This window comes from Antechinus flavipes, chromosome 6, assembly GCF_016432865.1.
Source record: "Antechinus flavipes isolate AdamAnt ecotype Samford, QLD, Australia chromosome 6, AdamAnt_v2, whole genome shotgun sequence".
Classification (NCBI taxonomy): Eukaryota; Metazoa; Chordata; class Mammalia; order Dasyuromorphia; family Dasyuridae; genus Antechinus; species Antechinus flavipes.
The window spans coordinates 45,921,227-45,937,629 of record NC_067403.1 but is presented as its reverse complement, the minus strand read 5'-3'; the positions used below and the strand labels follow the sequence as shown (position 1 = coordinate 45,937,629).

At 32.0% G+C, this 16,403-nt stretch overlaps 1 protein-coding gene across 9 annotated transcripts in view; it reads right to left on the bottom strand.

The window, feature by feature from the left end:
• The window catches only part of ADGRL3 (adhesion G protein-coupled receptor L3), a 905,707-nt gene that overhangs the window by 123,539 nt on the left and 765,765 nt on the right, over window positions 1-16,403 (bottom strand). For all 9 annotated transcript variants that reach the window (XM_051964507.1, XM_051964499.1, XM_051964500.1 and 6 more), the window contains exons 14-15: window positions 13,849-14,057; window positions 13,046-13,222 (exon numbers count right to left, since the gene is read on the bottom strand). In XM_051964507.1, coding sequence (XP_051820467.1) covers window positions 13,046-13,222; window positions 13,849-14,057 — 386 coding nt within the window. The remainder of the gene's footprint in view (window positions 1-13,045; window positions 13,223-13,848; window positions 14,058-16,403) is intronic.

Sequence of the window (16,403 nt, the reverse complement as noted above, 5' to 3'; positions counted from 1 at the left end):
TTATATACTGTATGACTTTTATAGCGATGCATCAATTGGAGGAATAGATAAACAAATCATGGCACATGGATATAATAGTATCTTAATGCCTTACTTTTTTTAAAGGATGCACATGAATAACTTAGAAAAAAGAAAAGGTATTCCATGAAATAATACAAAATAAAGTAAGCAAAATTGGAAAAACAATATTAAAAAAACTAAAATGTTAATGGAAAGAATGTTAATATAAAGCTGACTGGATATTATAATGATCAAATGTGTCTGCAGAGAAAAGTTGACATGAATGTATCTTCCTCCTTTCATTGCTGGTGTGGTGGACTACATTCATGGAATATTGAATATATTCTCAGCCAGTGAGTGGGTTTTATTGAACTTTTTCCCTTTTCTTTTAAAATCATTGTTATAAGGAGAGAGGAAGGCATCTATCCAGAAATGAATGTGATGCAAAAACAAAGGGTCTCCTTGACTACCTGTCATTATTTCTGCTTGTACAGTTGAAAGAGAACTGGATTGGTGAATCAGTCAATAAGCAATCATTTAGGTCCTATTATTTGCCAAACACAATGATAAGCTCTAGCAAAGGCAAAAGATAGTCCCTTTCATGGAGCTCATGTTCTAATGGGAAAAACAACATGCAAGTAATTATGTACAAACAAGTTACATCCTGAATAAAGTGTATAAGTGAATAAAGTGTAACTAATCAACAAAAGGAAGAGACTAGAATTAAGGGCGATAGAGAAAGACTTTCATGCAGAAGATAGGATTTTAGCTGGAATTTGAAGAAGCCTGGGAAGCAAGAGGCAAGAATAAGGAGGTTTTGGGATAGAGAATACCTTGGTTTCCAGTCCCAGTTTTACTAATTATTATATATGTGTCCTTGTCAATCTTTCTAAACTTTGGTTTCCTGATTGGTAATCTCAAAAATCCATTTAAAAAAAATCTAAGACTCTACTCACTTTAAGACTTCCAACACACTTAACTTTTTCCTCCATATAGGAATTCTTTAGAAATATTTATGCTCAGAAAAGGCCCAGCAGCTTTTCTCAGATAATCCTGTTATTTTTGCTACTTTAGGATTGATTCTTCCGTGATAATTAATTTAATTGAATTCCTTCCTTTCTTCCTTCCTTCCTTTCTTCTTTCTCTCTCTCTCTCTTTTTCTTTCTTTCTTTTTTTTTTTTTTTTTTTTTTTGCTAAGGCAATTGGAGTTAAGTGACTTGCCTAGGGTCACACAGCTAGGACATGTTAAGTGTCTGAGGTCACATTTGAACTCAGGTTCTCCTGACTTCAGGCTGGTGCTCTATCCACTCTACCACCTAGCTGTCCCTAATTGAATTCATTTAAATCAATACACACCTACAAAATATTGAGGATTTATTCACTGCTGAAATTAGAACTTTTCTGCCCTTTTTAGGCTATTTAGCTTTGGATTTAACTGTGGGAGTAAAGCTCTTCCTTGCATCCTGTGTGGTTCAAACTAAACTCATAGAAAATGTGGCTATTCATACCCCCACCCCACCCCCCTCACTTTTAACATAAAAAGACTTGGCACCATTTTATTGGTTGATGGGCCTAGGAGTCCATGTTTCCTCCAGTACATTCCTTCTAAGTCTCCAGCTCAGGTTGTTTTGCACACAATAGAAGGAGTCTACTCCCTTCTGCTTCTCCAAGGATTAGGGACAGTTAGCCAAACTGGTTTCTCCAGCCAGCAATTGCCTTTTCAAAGGATTAAACCTCTTTTGAACAATTTCAAACATTTTCAAACTTGAAAACCAGAACAAAACAAGAGTTATTGAACATTCAAAACATTCAGAGCTTTTTTATTTTCCTTTTTGCCCCACAGAAGGAAAGAGACAGAAAAAAAAAAAAAAGGTTTGGATTTTAACAGACTACACACAACATTCTAGAGCTGTGATTGAATTTTCACTTGCCCTTTGGAAAATGTTTCTCTTTTTCACTGGATCCTCTTCTTTTTTTTATGTATGTTTTTAATGTAGACAATTCCCCAGCTCTGTACTGGCCTCTCTTTGTTTCTTTCCATTCTCACTCTCCCCTTTCTGACCAACTCCCATTCTTTCACATGCTACCTCAATATGTATGACTCGACTATTTTATCATGTTTCATTGAATCAGAGTTTCAGAAATCACCAATTTTCCAACCCACACTTGAGTTAAAAATTCTCTCTGCATTATACCAAGTTCTACATCAAGTTTTTCAGGGATGGGTAACTCATATTAGTAGGGAACTCATTTTGATTTGCATAACTCTTATTTGGCATTTTTTACTTATGTAGTATGAAAATCTGCTTCTCTTCTTACTGCTTCTAGTTCTTTCCAAAGGCCAAGTAAAGCAAATGTAAACTCTCTCCAATATTAGCAATCTTCAAACCCTTGAAATCATCTATTCTGCCTTCATTCTTTATACCATACATCCTGATTTCCTTCCAAAGAATGCATGATTTTTAAGACTTCCCCTTTCCTGATTACCCTCCTTTAATGAACACCTCCATGCCAAAGCTCTTCTAGAAGATACCCCCAAAATAAATATTATACTGTGAATGTTCTCTTACCAGACTGCAGCACAACTATTACATGTAAAAAATCACCATAGAGGGAATTCATCAAGTTTGATGTAGATCAAGGAGATATCAAAACTAGGGATCCTTCACTTTGAGATTAATTGTTCAGATCAAGTATCCCAAATCTCCTTTACTGGTTAATCACATGTCTATAAATAAAATTCATTCTGCCCTGGACTAATTTTTTTTCGCTTTAGTTCACAGCAGCAAATGCATTGATAGGTTGTATAGTACAATGGATCTTGGACAGAGGTTGATTCATGAGAAGCATTGATCCACCAAAGACACTATACTTGTCAGAGGAAAACTCTAAGGATATCCCAGTATAATGAACTCACAATTGATTACAGGAATTAATTTTAATTTTATCAGCCCATGCATATCATGGGCACCAGAAATTGAACCTTATATAGAAGCTCAGGTACTAAAAACCCAGCAAGAAATTAGACACAGAGAAACATATTGCTAAGACAAAATCTTCTGGGAATTCAAACTATATATCTAGAACCCTGGGAAAAGAACATCCTGGATTGTACTCTCTAATATAACTTTGTCCAATCCCTAAGAGCCTAATCAACTACAAAGTATTGTCTCTCATCCAGGTTCTCATATGCCCAAAGGATTCATAGATCACAGAATTAAGAAATGGAAAGAACCTCATCTAAAAAAATTCCTCAGCAGAACCTCAATCTTTTTCCTACCTCAATTCAAATTCAATGAACATTTAACCAGTTACAATTCTTTTTTCATTTTATTTTTTCAGTGCCTTTCAAATTCCTTTTCATTTGACTAGATATCATGAAGGTCCTTTCCAATTCTAAAATGTTGATCTTCTATTGGCCTTTAACATAGATTTGCCAATTTAAATGTAAGTCTGTGTTAAGTCTCACCTAGATTATTGAAAGAACCTCATGACTGATATCCTTTCATTTATATTTTCCCTGTTCCAATTTGTCCTTCACACTCACTGACTGACACTCCTTGAATACAGATGTAATCACCTCATTCCTTTGGCACAAATTTTTAGAAACATCCCAATGGAAAAAAATACAAACTTGTTAACCTGACATTCCAAGCTAAACTACCATTCAGCTCAAATATATATTTCCAGTTTTTTCTCCCATTCATGTGCTTTTAAGTTCCAAAGAAATGGTACCTTCCATTACTGCTAGCTCTTGTCTAGCTCCTTCCTCAATCAATAGAATTTAACCATGGTATCATTTATTTCTAGAATGGATACTCCTGCTCCAATCTTAGAATATTAAAATAATTTTCTTATAAAAACTCAGTACTTGATAAAATCTACTTACTTGATAAAATTTCCCACTTAGATGTGACCTTTTTAATCCTTGAATCTCTCATGCCTCAATGTGACCTCTCTCACACAGTTAATCATTTTCTAACTTGTTTCATTACCTTATGTAATGAAACAATAAAAAGTCAAAATAATGATGTAAAAAAGCAAGTTTACCAAAAGCATGGCAAGAGATCCAATATGAATAGGTTATATTTAAGAGTATTTAAAGGGTGAAATTATAAAGAGTAAAACACAAATTAAAAAGAGAAAAGTTCTGGCAAGATTACTATGTTAATTGTTTTACATAAACTATTACTATATAAACTGGTTTCCATCAGTAATGGAACCACCCATGTTGATACTAGCATGATATACTCAAAAGTGTGGAATAAAAACTTTAAAATATCTCTAAAGAAAACAAAAAGGGAAAACAATTGGATATGACATCTTGAGGACACAGAGGAATTGATTTTTAAAAGATCTAAATGATAGAAAAATAATAAACACTTGGGGGGAAGATCCATGGATATTATTACCACTGGAAAAAATTGTGACTGATAAAACATCAGTAACTACTAAACTTTATACGCCTACTGTCCTATGTGTATTAAATATAACATATAATCATGCATATATTATATCTTCCTTATTAGGCTATACTCTACTTAAAGGTAGAGACCCACTTCCTATTTACACTGACATTAGTATCCACTACAAAGCCTGACAAAAGAGCTTAATCAATACCTATTAGCAATTGTTGAATTTGTGAAGTTTAAGAAAAATTTAATTATTCATGAGTTTCACAAAAAAAACCCAGTTATTAATATCTCATCTGTAAATAATATTCTATTGGGTACAATCCTTCTAATTTCATTCTTCCCAAGAGGCCTTTTCTAGTCTTAAGACATTAAAAAGTTAAGAGAAAAATACCCTAGAGAGAATAAACATTTCCCCCCAAAAGAGGTCTTTTTTTTTTTTTTTGTTTATAGTAGAGTGAATAGTTATTATTGGCACTTCTATGAAGTCAGGCTGCAGAAACTCTCGACAGAGGTTTCTAAGTAATAATTCCTATTCATAAACTGCCAAATCCAACTGAGCTTTCATCTATCTGTTCTCACACAAAAGATGCTAATATTGGACAGATGTTTATGCATCTTTTTAAAAAGTATTTTTTAATTAATTTCTCAAGTTTTCATCTTAGATGAAGCATTTTTGTTGCTGCTCATTTGTTTTGTTTAACATCATTTTTGCAGAGAGCTTTCTCACATGAACATTCACTCTAATACTTAGTGTAACAATGATTCTTCACTTATTTTATGGTCTTGAAACAAGTTAGGACAAAATTTTCATTTTTACTGTTAACTTGTCTACAAATTATGAAAATAGCATATTTTATAGGGTACTTTATATGACATATTAAGCATACTGAAAGTTAGCCGTTTGATAACCGGTGATTAAGCATGGTAATTTTATACCTATCATGGGAATTCAATGGTCATTATTCCTATAGTTTTCTTAACAAGGTATTATTTTTGCTACTTTTCTGAACAGATGTGTCATCATATTTTAGTCAGCAGCTGAATCTAGCTCTTTTAATTGCCATTTGTAGGAATTAATCAGTGTAGATTTTTTAGCTAAGAATCTCTAGATTAACATTTGCTGGCATTTGTAACTGTAAAAATTCATGATGATGTGTAACATCTCACCTGAAAAAGCTCATCTGGGGAATGAAATAAACTAACATGACTTCATGTATTTATTTATAAAATTCCTTTGAGATTGCCCAGCATGGAAGAAATGATAAGTCATTTTCCAACTTCTGAATAACATGAATTAGATCCAACACCTCCTAAAATATGTCGGTTGCTTGTATAGGGCTTTTAATGGGAAGGGATTGGGAAAGAGGAAAAAATAATTGCAAAGATGGCAATACATAAATGAGGAAGTATAAAGAAAGCCTGAGTTCTTTTAGGTTCACTAAAATATAGTCCAGCCATAGAGAATACACAGTGGATTAAGCAAATTAAGGTGGCTCTGAGGTCATTTAATTCTTATATAGTCAGTATATTAAAAACAATTTTTTTCTCAATTGAGCAGTCTTCCTTGTTCAACAAGGAATTGATCCTACAAACACCCTGTTAAAAAATGTTAGATAAATCACTACTTGTCTGGTCAGTAATTGGTATTTTCCCCCACTTAAGACAGAGATATATATAGCTACACTGATTAAGAAACCAGACGGCTATCAATCACAGAAGGAATGAAGTAGAACTTTACCTCACCATTCTAATAATTAAAATATAGTTCACAACTCATGGGACTTCTAAAAAATTCTCTTCATACAAAGCACATAACCTTACTCTCCTACCAAGAACACTTACATTTGTACCCTTAAGTGGCTGTAATTAAAACTCCATAATTTTATAATGGTTTTGACAGGGTTAAAGAAGCACTATCTACATTAATCTTTATTCTGAGGTAATAAGTGATTATATAGAACTAAAAGGAATATATTCCACTATAAACAGGCAGAATAGTTTAATATTTTCAACATTTCCCCTTAAAACATGAAGTCTTCCAGTTTAATTATGCCTTTATCAATAAACTAAGACAACCAAATAAGAAAATATGCTTTAGTAATCTACTATATCTTGAAGAAGGAAAATTAGGCTTCTGTTTGGCTTGAAAAGTCACAACCAGAAGATGCAGAGGGAAATTTGATTTTGATATATGGTGAAAATAAACAAAGATCTGGCCAAAAGAAAAATGGGTACTCTCTCTCTGATGTACTGGATACTCCCTCACTGGAGGTATTTAAATAACAACCTGATTTATCAGATATGTTATAGGGATTCATGTACAGGTCTATAATGAACTGACTAGTCTCTGAAATTCATTTCAGTTCTAAGATTCAGTGAAGAATTGTCCAGTGTGATAGCCACGCTTTGAAAAATCGTTGTATAGAATATCCAATGATTTCTACATTGACAAGACAGGTTAGACAACTCAAATTTTAGCTTCCATTTTTTACCTCTGGTATTTCTTTGCGAATTGAAGAATATTTCAGATTAAAGCCCAAATTCTAAAACTCAGTCCTTTCATGTACAACCTATCCTTTGCTAGTGGAAAGAGACCTCTTCCCTACCTCCCTCTCACTCCCCCTCCCCCATCTTATCTCTGGCAAGTGATAACACATAGAAGCAATACATTCCCTTTCTGAACCTGATAGAGTCAAATGCTAATCTTCATCTTACATTCAAATCCTTATTACTTTATTTACACAATGTTTTTAATTAATAAGACTTGCTATTCTTAGCTAGAGTTTTCTACTGGAATTATAAATCGAAATTATTAAAGCAAGAATATGACTGTTTTTTGAAGAAGATTGGAAATTCAGTTGCTAAAGTAAGAAATGTAACAGTACCAAAGTATTAAGCAACACAAATCACCATAGATCAAGGATATCCATTTCAATTATTTGTTAAGAGGAGCTGACAGTATAATGTTGATTTTTCATGACAAGTAATGAGGATAATTTGCCTGTAGGAACAGCCTTTTTACATAGATTATTTTCTCACACTTAAAATAAAATATAAATAATTTAAGCCATTTTTGTTCAATGATATTTTTTAGTCTTTCTCAATTAAAAAAAATTACACTTTTCATAGTCCTCTAGGTGAACATCAATTTAATATTACATTCCCTAAAAAGTAATGCCTGTTGGGTGGTCTTCCTTATTGTAATAAGAACATCTATTGAAATTCAATTCAATAAACAGTGATTAAGCATTTACTATGTGCTAGTTACTAGGCTAGCTACTGAAGATAGTAGAAGAATAAGAGAAATAAGAAAGTAAAAAAATAAGAAAAAGAGACAGTCTCTGTCTTCAAGGAGATTACAAACTAATGGGGAAAACAATATACAAAAGGAACTTGCAAGGAGTGGGAAGAGAAAAGAAGACCAGGACATATGTATCTCATGGAGTCAGAGCTACTGATAAAAAATGAACTTACCAGGAAAGTTGTAAGCCCTCTCTGTAAGGGAGAATTTGGGGAGGATATTAGTGTTCTGCTCTTTAGTTCTTCAATAAGAGGGGAGAGGCAATTGTGAATGAATTGAGTAGGTTTCGTACCAATACATGAGTTGATGTTTGCAATATAGTTGCAAATATTTTATGTACTTATTATTTTAGTTGCTTAGATGCAGATTTCAGAATAGAACAAAAAGAGGAGAAATATACTCTTCCTTGATCTTAGACTTTTCTTCAACTATAGTGAAAGTTGACCAAATCCAAAAGAACAGAAGTTTGAGCTAGATAAAAGTGAACAACATTTAATCAAAAGAAGAAAAAAATATATTAAATTGCATATGATAAGGGAACACATAGAAGCAAGATCTCACACAGTGTTAAAATGTCTGAAAATAAAACAATGATCACAATTGGTTTCCAATCTTAATAAAACAATTGATCTGAGATTTCATTTGTCAGTATGATTATATTATTTTCATTGGTATCGTGCACTGCAGGAGACCTGTCTTTTTCTCCTACTAGATTCTTACACAAATCTTTCCATAAATCCTCCATATTTCAATAAATTCCAATAAAAGTAGGATAGACGTGCATCTTATTCTTTGAATATTTCAAAAGTAGGAGTGTAGCATGAAGGGGGCTACCCTTTTGTTTTTCTTCCCTTTCATTTTTCTGGCCAAACATATCACTAGTTAATCTGTCATATCATTTCTTATGAACACATCATCTCTACAAATATGTTGCTGCTTTCTTCTATCCATTATGTATATTTGAATTGCCTCAAAAGACATTCACCATTAGATTTATTCTGAGATCATGGAATTCGTGGTCATAATCTGTAGTCATAAAACATTGCCAGGAAGATCATGGTATTTAAAAAATAGATCTTTGTAGCAGAAAGCCCCTCAGGATCATTGGAAGAATATGGAGTATAGTAAAGGTTACCTAATTGGACGAAAACAAATATTGTCCTGATTATTGGAAAAAGAAAGAAAGGGCAATCTTCAAACCATAGTACCAATGAATTTGACTGTTTCCTGCCAATATTCTAGAGTAGGGGACATCATATTAGGCTAAATGTATCACCATAAGCTAAAATGATTTTTTACATTTTAAATAAAGTCATACTATTAAGAGAAAGAGGGAGGGAGGGAAAGAGGGAGGAAGAGGAAAAAGGGAAGAGAAAAGGAGAGGAAGAAGAAGAGAGAAAGGGAGAGGGAAAGTGAGAGGGAGAGGGAGAGAAAGCTGTCTCTAAAAACAGGCAGCAGGCTAGATTTGCTAGCCTTTATCTATAATTTAGTAACCCATCAGACCAAAATATTACAAAAATGGTTAGAGAAAAATCTCAAAAGGGAGCTATGATTGCAAAAATTCAATAGGGCTTCATTTTCTTATTTTCAATGATAGATCAAGATAATATGTACATATAATTTAATTAGAATTTAGCAAAACATTTGACACAGTAACTCATGTTACTCTTGTAGACATGAAGATGGGCTAGACAAGTGCAGAATTAAATCTATTTATAACTAGTTGAATGGCTAGACCTAAAGAGAAAAGATAAATCTCAACTAGTGCAAATAATAACTCTCCTAAAGTGTTCACATTATTGGAATTTGCACTGCATAGTAGATAGAGCACCGAGTCTGGAGTCAGGAAGACTCATTTTAGTGAGATTGAATTTGGTTTCTGAAATTTACTAACTGTCTGATCTTGGACAAGTTTCCTTGCTTGTTTCCTCATTTGTAAAATGAGTTGGAAGAAATGGCTAACCCTTCTAATCTCGTTGTCAAGAAAACCCCAAATGAGGCCATGAAAATTTGGGCACAGTTGAATTAAACAATGATAATATCATGTTGTACATAATTATAATTATATAATATTAGGAATTTTAATATATATTCCAGGAGATTCATTATTCTAACTCACTGGGATCCAGCTGTAGAGCTGTAGTCAAACAAGGTTGTATGCCAATATGGAAGATTTTCTGTGAAAAGTTGCACTTGTCAATAATTTGGAGATAAGGATAGGTGACATGCTTAGGAAATCTGCATATGTGTGCTAAAGCAAGGGGGCATATCTAATAGGTTGAATGAGAGACAGAAGCTTAAACGATCTTCCCAAATTATACTATTGCCAATATTTACTAAAAAAAAAAAAAAAAAAAAAAAAAAAAGACTTAATAAGTACACAAGTGAAATATTCTACAAGGCTAAAATACATATACATATACACACAACTTTACAAATATATGATAGAGAAATCATGGGTACAGAGGATAGATAGCTTCATCTAGAAAAGATTGGAGAATAGTGGGACTGAGAGGCCAAATGAGTTAACAATATTTGAGCAAAAAAAAGAAAACATGATTTTAGTTTGAATTAAGAGATTCAAAAGGTGCAGAACTAGGGAGGCCATATAGTCTGTCTTGATCAGATCACCTGTGTAGTTTAGTTCTGGAAAGACACAGATGATAAACTATAATACAATCAAGGAAGAAAAATGGAAAAAGGATGATAAGAGATCTTAAATTCAAGCAATGTGAATAACAGTTGATATAAATGTAGATGTTTAGCCTAGAGAAGAAAATATTTTTGAGGTCAAGTCAACAAATATTTAAATCAGATGCTTACTATGTCCCAGGCACAGAGGATATAAATACAAGCAAGATAAAAAGACAGTTCATGCCCTTAAAAAGCTTACATTCTAATGAGAGAAAACAAAGTTTAAATGGGAATTGAAAAGGGAGGGGTAAGGGAAAGATAGCAAGAGGGGAAGCATTCTGGAAGTCAGGTATACATCTGGGAGAAGAGTGAAGGAATGAGCATACTTGAGTGGCCACTCTCTCAAAATGGAGATTCCTAGAAGAGACAATATGGTTGCTCTGAAGTATTTAAAGGGTTAACATGTGGAAGCAGGAGTAGTTTTGCTTCTGCTTGAATCAAAGAGTAGAAAATATCAAAATATCTGACAATTAAAGAAAAAACAAACCATAAAATATCCTAGTAATTAGAACTATTGGAAAGGAGAATGGACTTCCTACATAGAAGGTTTCTATTCCTTGAAGGTCATTAGGTTGTACCTAAATTGTTTGATATATCATGGAGGAAATTCTTGTTCCCCTGGAAATTAGTCTTGATGGTTTTATAGTTCTTTCCAACTTACATGTATTCCATGATTTTAAGATTCCTGATTTTTTTCTCATCCATTAAAATAAAAGATTGGACTAGATAATTTAAGGATTTTTCTATCTTTTGTGTTTTATACAGCATTCTAATTTACATAGAATTTAACTCAAGCAAAAATAAAATGTAAGTATAACAATTGCAAACATGTAACCTAAAAATTTACAGGATATATGAAACAAATGAGTTATTAGAAAAGGGTAACCTTTTAATAATTAACCCCCCACACACAAATTTTGGAAATGCTTCTAGAATCTTATTTACTTTTACACAATTTTCTCACTTGTATTCTTCCCTTCCCATGATTCCCATAAAATTGTTGAATTTTAGTCTGGAGTAAGAGAACATAATATTTAAAAAGAAGTAGGTATTAAATTTTAAGTTTGGAAGTGTATCAACCCAGTGTTTGATATTCCCTAAATATTAATAAACTACAAAAGAACTACTTCTTTGCAAATGAAATGTTTTCAGGCAGAAATGAGGATTAAACTAACATTTTACAACATATTACATAATAAATTCAAAATGGACATGACCCAAATTTTAAAAATTATATCTTAAAAAAATTACAGAGGTGCAGATCATATGTCTTTAATAGCTATGAGTAAAGAGTAAACTCTTAATCAAATAAAAGAACCAATTACAAAATATAAGATTATTTTGAGTATATGAAATTGAAAAGCTTCTGTATAATAAATTAATTTATCTAGGATAAAAAAAGAAATGATCAATTTAGAAAACAAAAATCAAATATTTGTGATAGGGATCTGATATCTGAGATTTATAGGCAATAAACAATTTTTTTTAAAATATAAAAAGCCATTCCTGAACAGATAGAAGGTAAAAACCAACAGATCTAAAAAAAAAATTGTAAACTATTAACAATCCCATTGAAAATGTTCCAAATCAATGAATAAGAGAAATATAAATCAAAACAGCCTTAAGGATTCACTTAAAACTCAGAAAATTGACAAAAATGAAAAAAGATAGAAATAATCAACATGATTTAGAATTATACAAATAAAATGATAACAGTAACTATGCTCTTTGATAACTGGGAGAAATCCAGATGCAAATGTAAACTGATATAAAAAGAGAGGATATCAAAAAAAAATCCATTAAAATTTCTTTAAAAAAAAACCCTTTGATAATATTCCAAAACCTTAATTAATGGATATTATTTTACACTCATTTTGTTTTAGTACAAAAAATTCTATGAAAATAAAACCACTTTAGTCTAGAAGATAAAGAATGCCATATTTGAAGAGAAATAGAGATGCAATAGTAAATTTACAAGATTAAGCCTAATATTCTGTAAAATTGATATCATCAGGAATAGACTACTAATGAGTAAATTGATTAAATAATTCCATTGAACAAAAATGGCATGCCTTTTCAAATACTCATCAAACTGTATAAATTTAAATAAAAATTATTTAAATTAAATAATGCTGGTATTCAAGATAATTTTACCCATAATTTCTCCCAAAATGTCTATAGTTATTCATTTGGAAAATAACTAAACTACCATTATTTTATATTATGGATCTAAGAATCCTTTAGATAAACAAATAAAATTGGATGGTTCAGGGAAAAGAGCAACAAAACTGACAAAAACGTGTGGAGAATCTCTTAAAGAAAGTTTATAGAAACTATGGGTATTTGACCTGGAAAACAAAATGTTTGAGAAACTGATGGAAGTGGCTTCCCAGAGAGAGGACAAAGAATCAGCAGAAGGATGTAGATTAGACAGACAGAGATTCCTAAACAGAACAGTGAGGAAAAAATAAATCACACACTTACACATTCTTGATTTCTTTTTGGGAAACCAATATCATGGATAGTATATATTCTTGCATTGTGATTAAGATGAATTGTCTGAATGTATACTGGATCATATAGCATTACAATGATTTCCTGAGCCCTAACATTTTATTTTTTTGTAGGATCTTACCTTAACTTCCACATGTGCCATCAATACAGCAAAGTTGGTGAGATGATTACAAGAGCATGTGGTGTGCGTTTTATTTGTTGTCAGGAGGCGACAGCCCTGTGTTGACCAATAACCTGTCATTGTGCGCTTAGAGTAGCTCCAGAATGAACAGTTAGGGTTGAAATTTTCTTCAGATTGCTATAAGGAAAAAAATTTCAAAGCAAATAACTTTTATAAGATATAACTTAAGAGGACATATTCCAAATCCAACTTACCCTAATGATTCTGGCTTTTAAGTATTATTTTAGTGGCATTCACCTAATCCAAGATAAATAGAATCGTTTATATTTCTAATGCCAGACTAATTTTGTCACTGATTCATTACAACTGCAAACAAATTTTAATATTTTAGTACTATTTCTACTCATTTGTGTATAAAGTAGAGAATTAATTGTTCTTGGCAATTAACTTTGGTACAAATATTACATGGCCATGAGGAATTTATCTTCTTTTTCTGAAGTCCTACCATATATAATATTCAGAAGAGTGAATAATGAAATAATTATAATAAAATAATGCATGTAACAAAATTTTAACTGCCCAACATATTCTGACACAAAACATAAAAGAAACATGCCCTCCTCAAAATAAATACCCTAGGGGGAAAATATCCAGCAGCAGCATTACCTGTAAGCTGCTGAATTAGTCAAAAATAATAGAATAAGAATTTTTAAAAATTCTGTTTTAAAATTGATTTTGTAAGGGAAATAAAAATGTGAGTTAACTGGATAATCAAAATAAATTTAAATGTGCTGTTATCTTACCTTGATATGCTTAACAGTAAACACTACTGGATCAGCCAAATAAACTTTATTACTGAACTCTTTGTTTATTGCTGCAGTAATAACAGGGGAATTGACGATGACAGAATGATTGGTGGACATGGCCTCTGTTCCCAACTTCATACTGGCATTCTCCGTGGACAAATAAGGACCCAAGTTGTTATACAGGACAAAAGCCACTCTGATCTCTCCTAAAATAAATGTGAATTCAAATCAAAGGTTGGGTTCAAATGTTGATTAATGTATTTGGTCTAATTAGTTCTGCTAGGTTTAATTATATCATAATCATCTTTAATTTTATCAGTATTTTTGTAACTAAAAATAAACTTTAAACAGCTACAATTTGCTTAAAAAGTTCAGTTATTTCCTTCTAAACTCTATTTAAAATTTTTCAGCTTTTAACAATTACTTTTACCAAAGCCTCTTTAGGAAATTCATAAAAGGGAAGATGATAACTATCTTTACATAAAGGAAGAATAAACTGGCACCACAAAATGTTTTACTGCCAATGACTCTGTCCTTAATGCCTATTTAATCTTTTAAAATGATTCAGAGAAAAAAATCACTTACAAACAAAGGCTCACAGCATTAGAGCTAGAAAAAACTTTTGAGGTCATCTAGTCTAGTCCTCTCATTTTCCATATGAGGAAGAGTTTTAGGGTTGTGAACTGATTTGCCCAGTATCAAAGAGTTAGTAATTGTCAGACATGAGCTTTGAACACCAATCCTCTGGGGTCGAATCCAGCTACTGACAATGGCCAGGACAAATTCTCAGTTTATATTACATTGCCTCACTAGGAACATCAGGCATGTGGAAATAGGAAAGATCCTTACTTCCCCAATAAATTACTATTTACGAAAAAAATATTTCCAAATTAACAAATATATAATGCACATTGGCATCTTTGAGGAAAATGAATAATAGCTACATCTTTAATGGAGCCTGAGACAAATAATCTGTCCAAAATAATTACAAATTTGGAATACAGAATTCTTTCTCCCTTATAATACAATGCATTTTGGATATTTGTTAAATTAAACTTCCACTGTTGTAAAAGAGACCACACTTGTATATTGGGAGTAGAATATATTCAATAAATAGGTAAAGACACTTAAAAAAATCAATTCAGTTCAACAAATATCAAGCCCATAATATGCAGGGCACTGCTCCATATGGCTATGTATGTTCTCTATTTACTTTTTAGGTCTCTGGCACATATTTATGAGGCAGTATTAAATTAGCAAAGTAACAAATAGCAAAATGGCTACATGGAAACACTTTTTTATATTTCAGTCATCACATGTACAATTCACTCCTTTGGACTTGGAATAGAAAAATTGTGGGTTCAATACTCCCTTATATGCTTACTAGTTGTTTGACTCCCAGTTTCCTCATCCCTCAAGAAATGAGGGAGTCCCTTCTAGGACTAAATCTATAATTTTTTGAAAGAGAAATTAGTTTTGGTTTTTATTCCATTCTGGAGATAAGAGTATGGGTTATGCTACTGAAAAAATCTGGCACTTGGCTCAAGATATTTTAAATGCTCACACATTTTTGAAAGAGCCATTTCAACCCCAATTTATAATAGAATTTGAGTTGAATGATAACATTGTAGCTGCTTTTAATGGACATACAAATAAGGGTTCAATACTTGGAAATTAAAGACAACAGTTTTGTGGAGAAATTCATTACCATTTAAAATTTAAAATCTTGCATAAAATTATGGCATTAAAATACTGCATAAAATTCTGACAATACTTTTATTTTGAAAGAGTTTATGGTAAAATAAAACTTTTTTTCCTTAGTGAAGCAAAATACCTTTTATTTTAAATATATACTATAATAATTAACTTTTTAATGGAAATACATTCCGTAGATATCCAAAAATCAATAAAAATAAAAAGCATAAGGGAGCAAGAAAGAGAAATAGGAAAAAATGTGGTGGACAAGAGATTCTGAGAACCTGGCTAAAATTCCAGAACTGCCATACAATTAGGATGATGTTGAGCAACTCACTCCATCCTTCTAGGCCTCAGTTTCCCTATCTCCCTTTTTGTTAGAGGTCATTAGCCTAAAAAATCTAAGATCATGGTAATGTGGATCTGAGAGATGGATGAGATATCAGAGGCCTTTCACTTCACAAATTGAGAAACTGAAGACTAGAAATATGAGGTCAGAGACCCAATATCATCACCTGGGCAACAAACACCACCAGTGAGATTTGAATTTAAGTTCTCTGACTTAAAAGCCAATGTTCTTTCCTTTGCACTACGTCTCTTTTATCTTCTCACCAGTCCCATACTTACTCCTACTGATTGATCAAATTTGTGAAATCATTCAAACACTCTGGCTTCATAGCAGTTATTTACAACAATTAAATATTAAAGTACATCATATACAAATTACCCTATTTTTTCCCCTCTAAGTTTTAAAATCCTTTTTTAAAAAATGGTTTATTGTTTTGTGGATTGCATAAGAAGTTTAGAAAATTTTGTTTAAGTGTTTCAATTACAAGAGTCAGGTGGAAATAGGATTA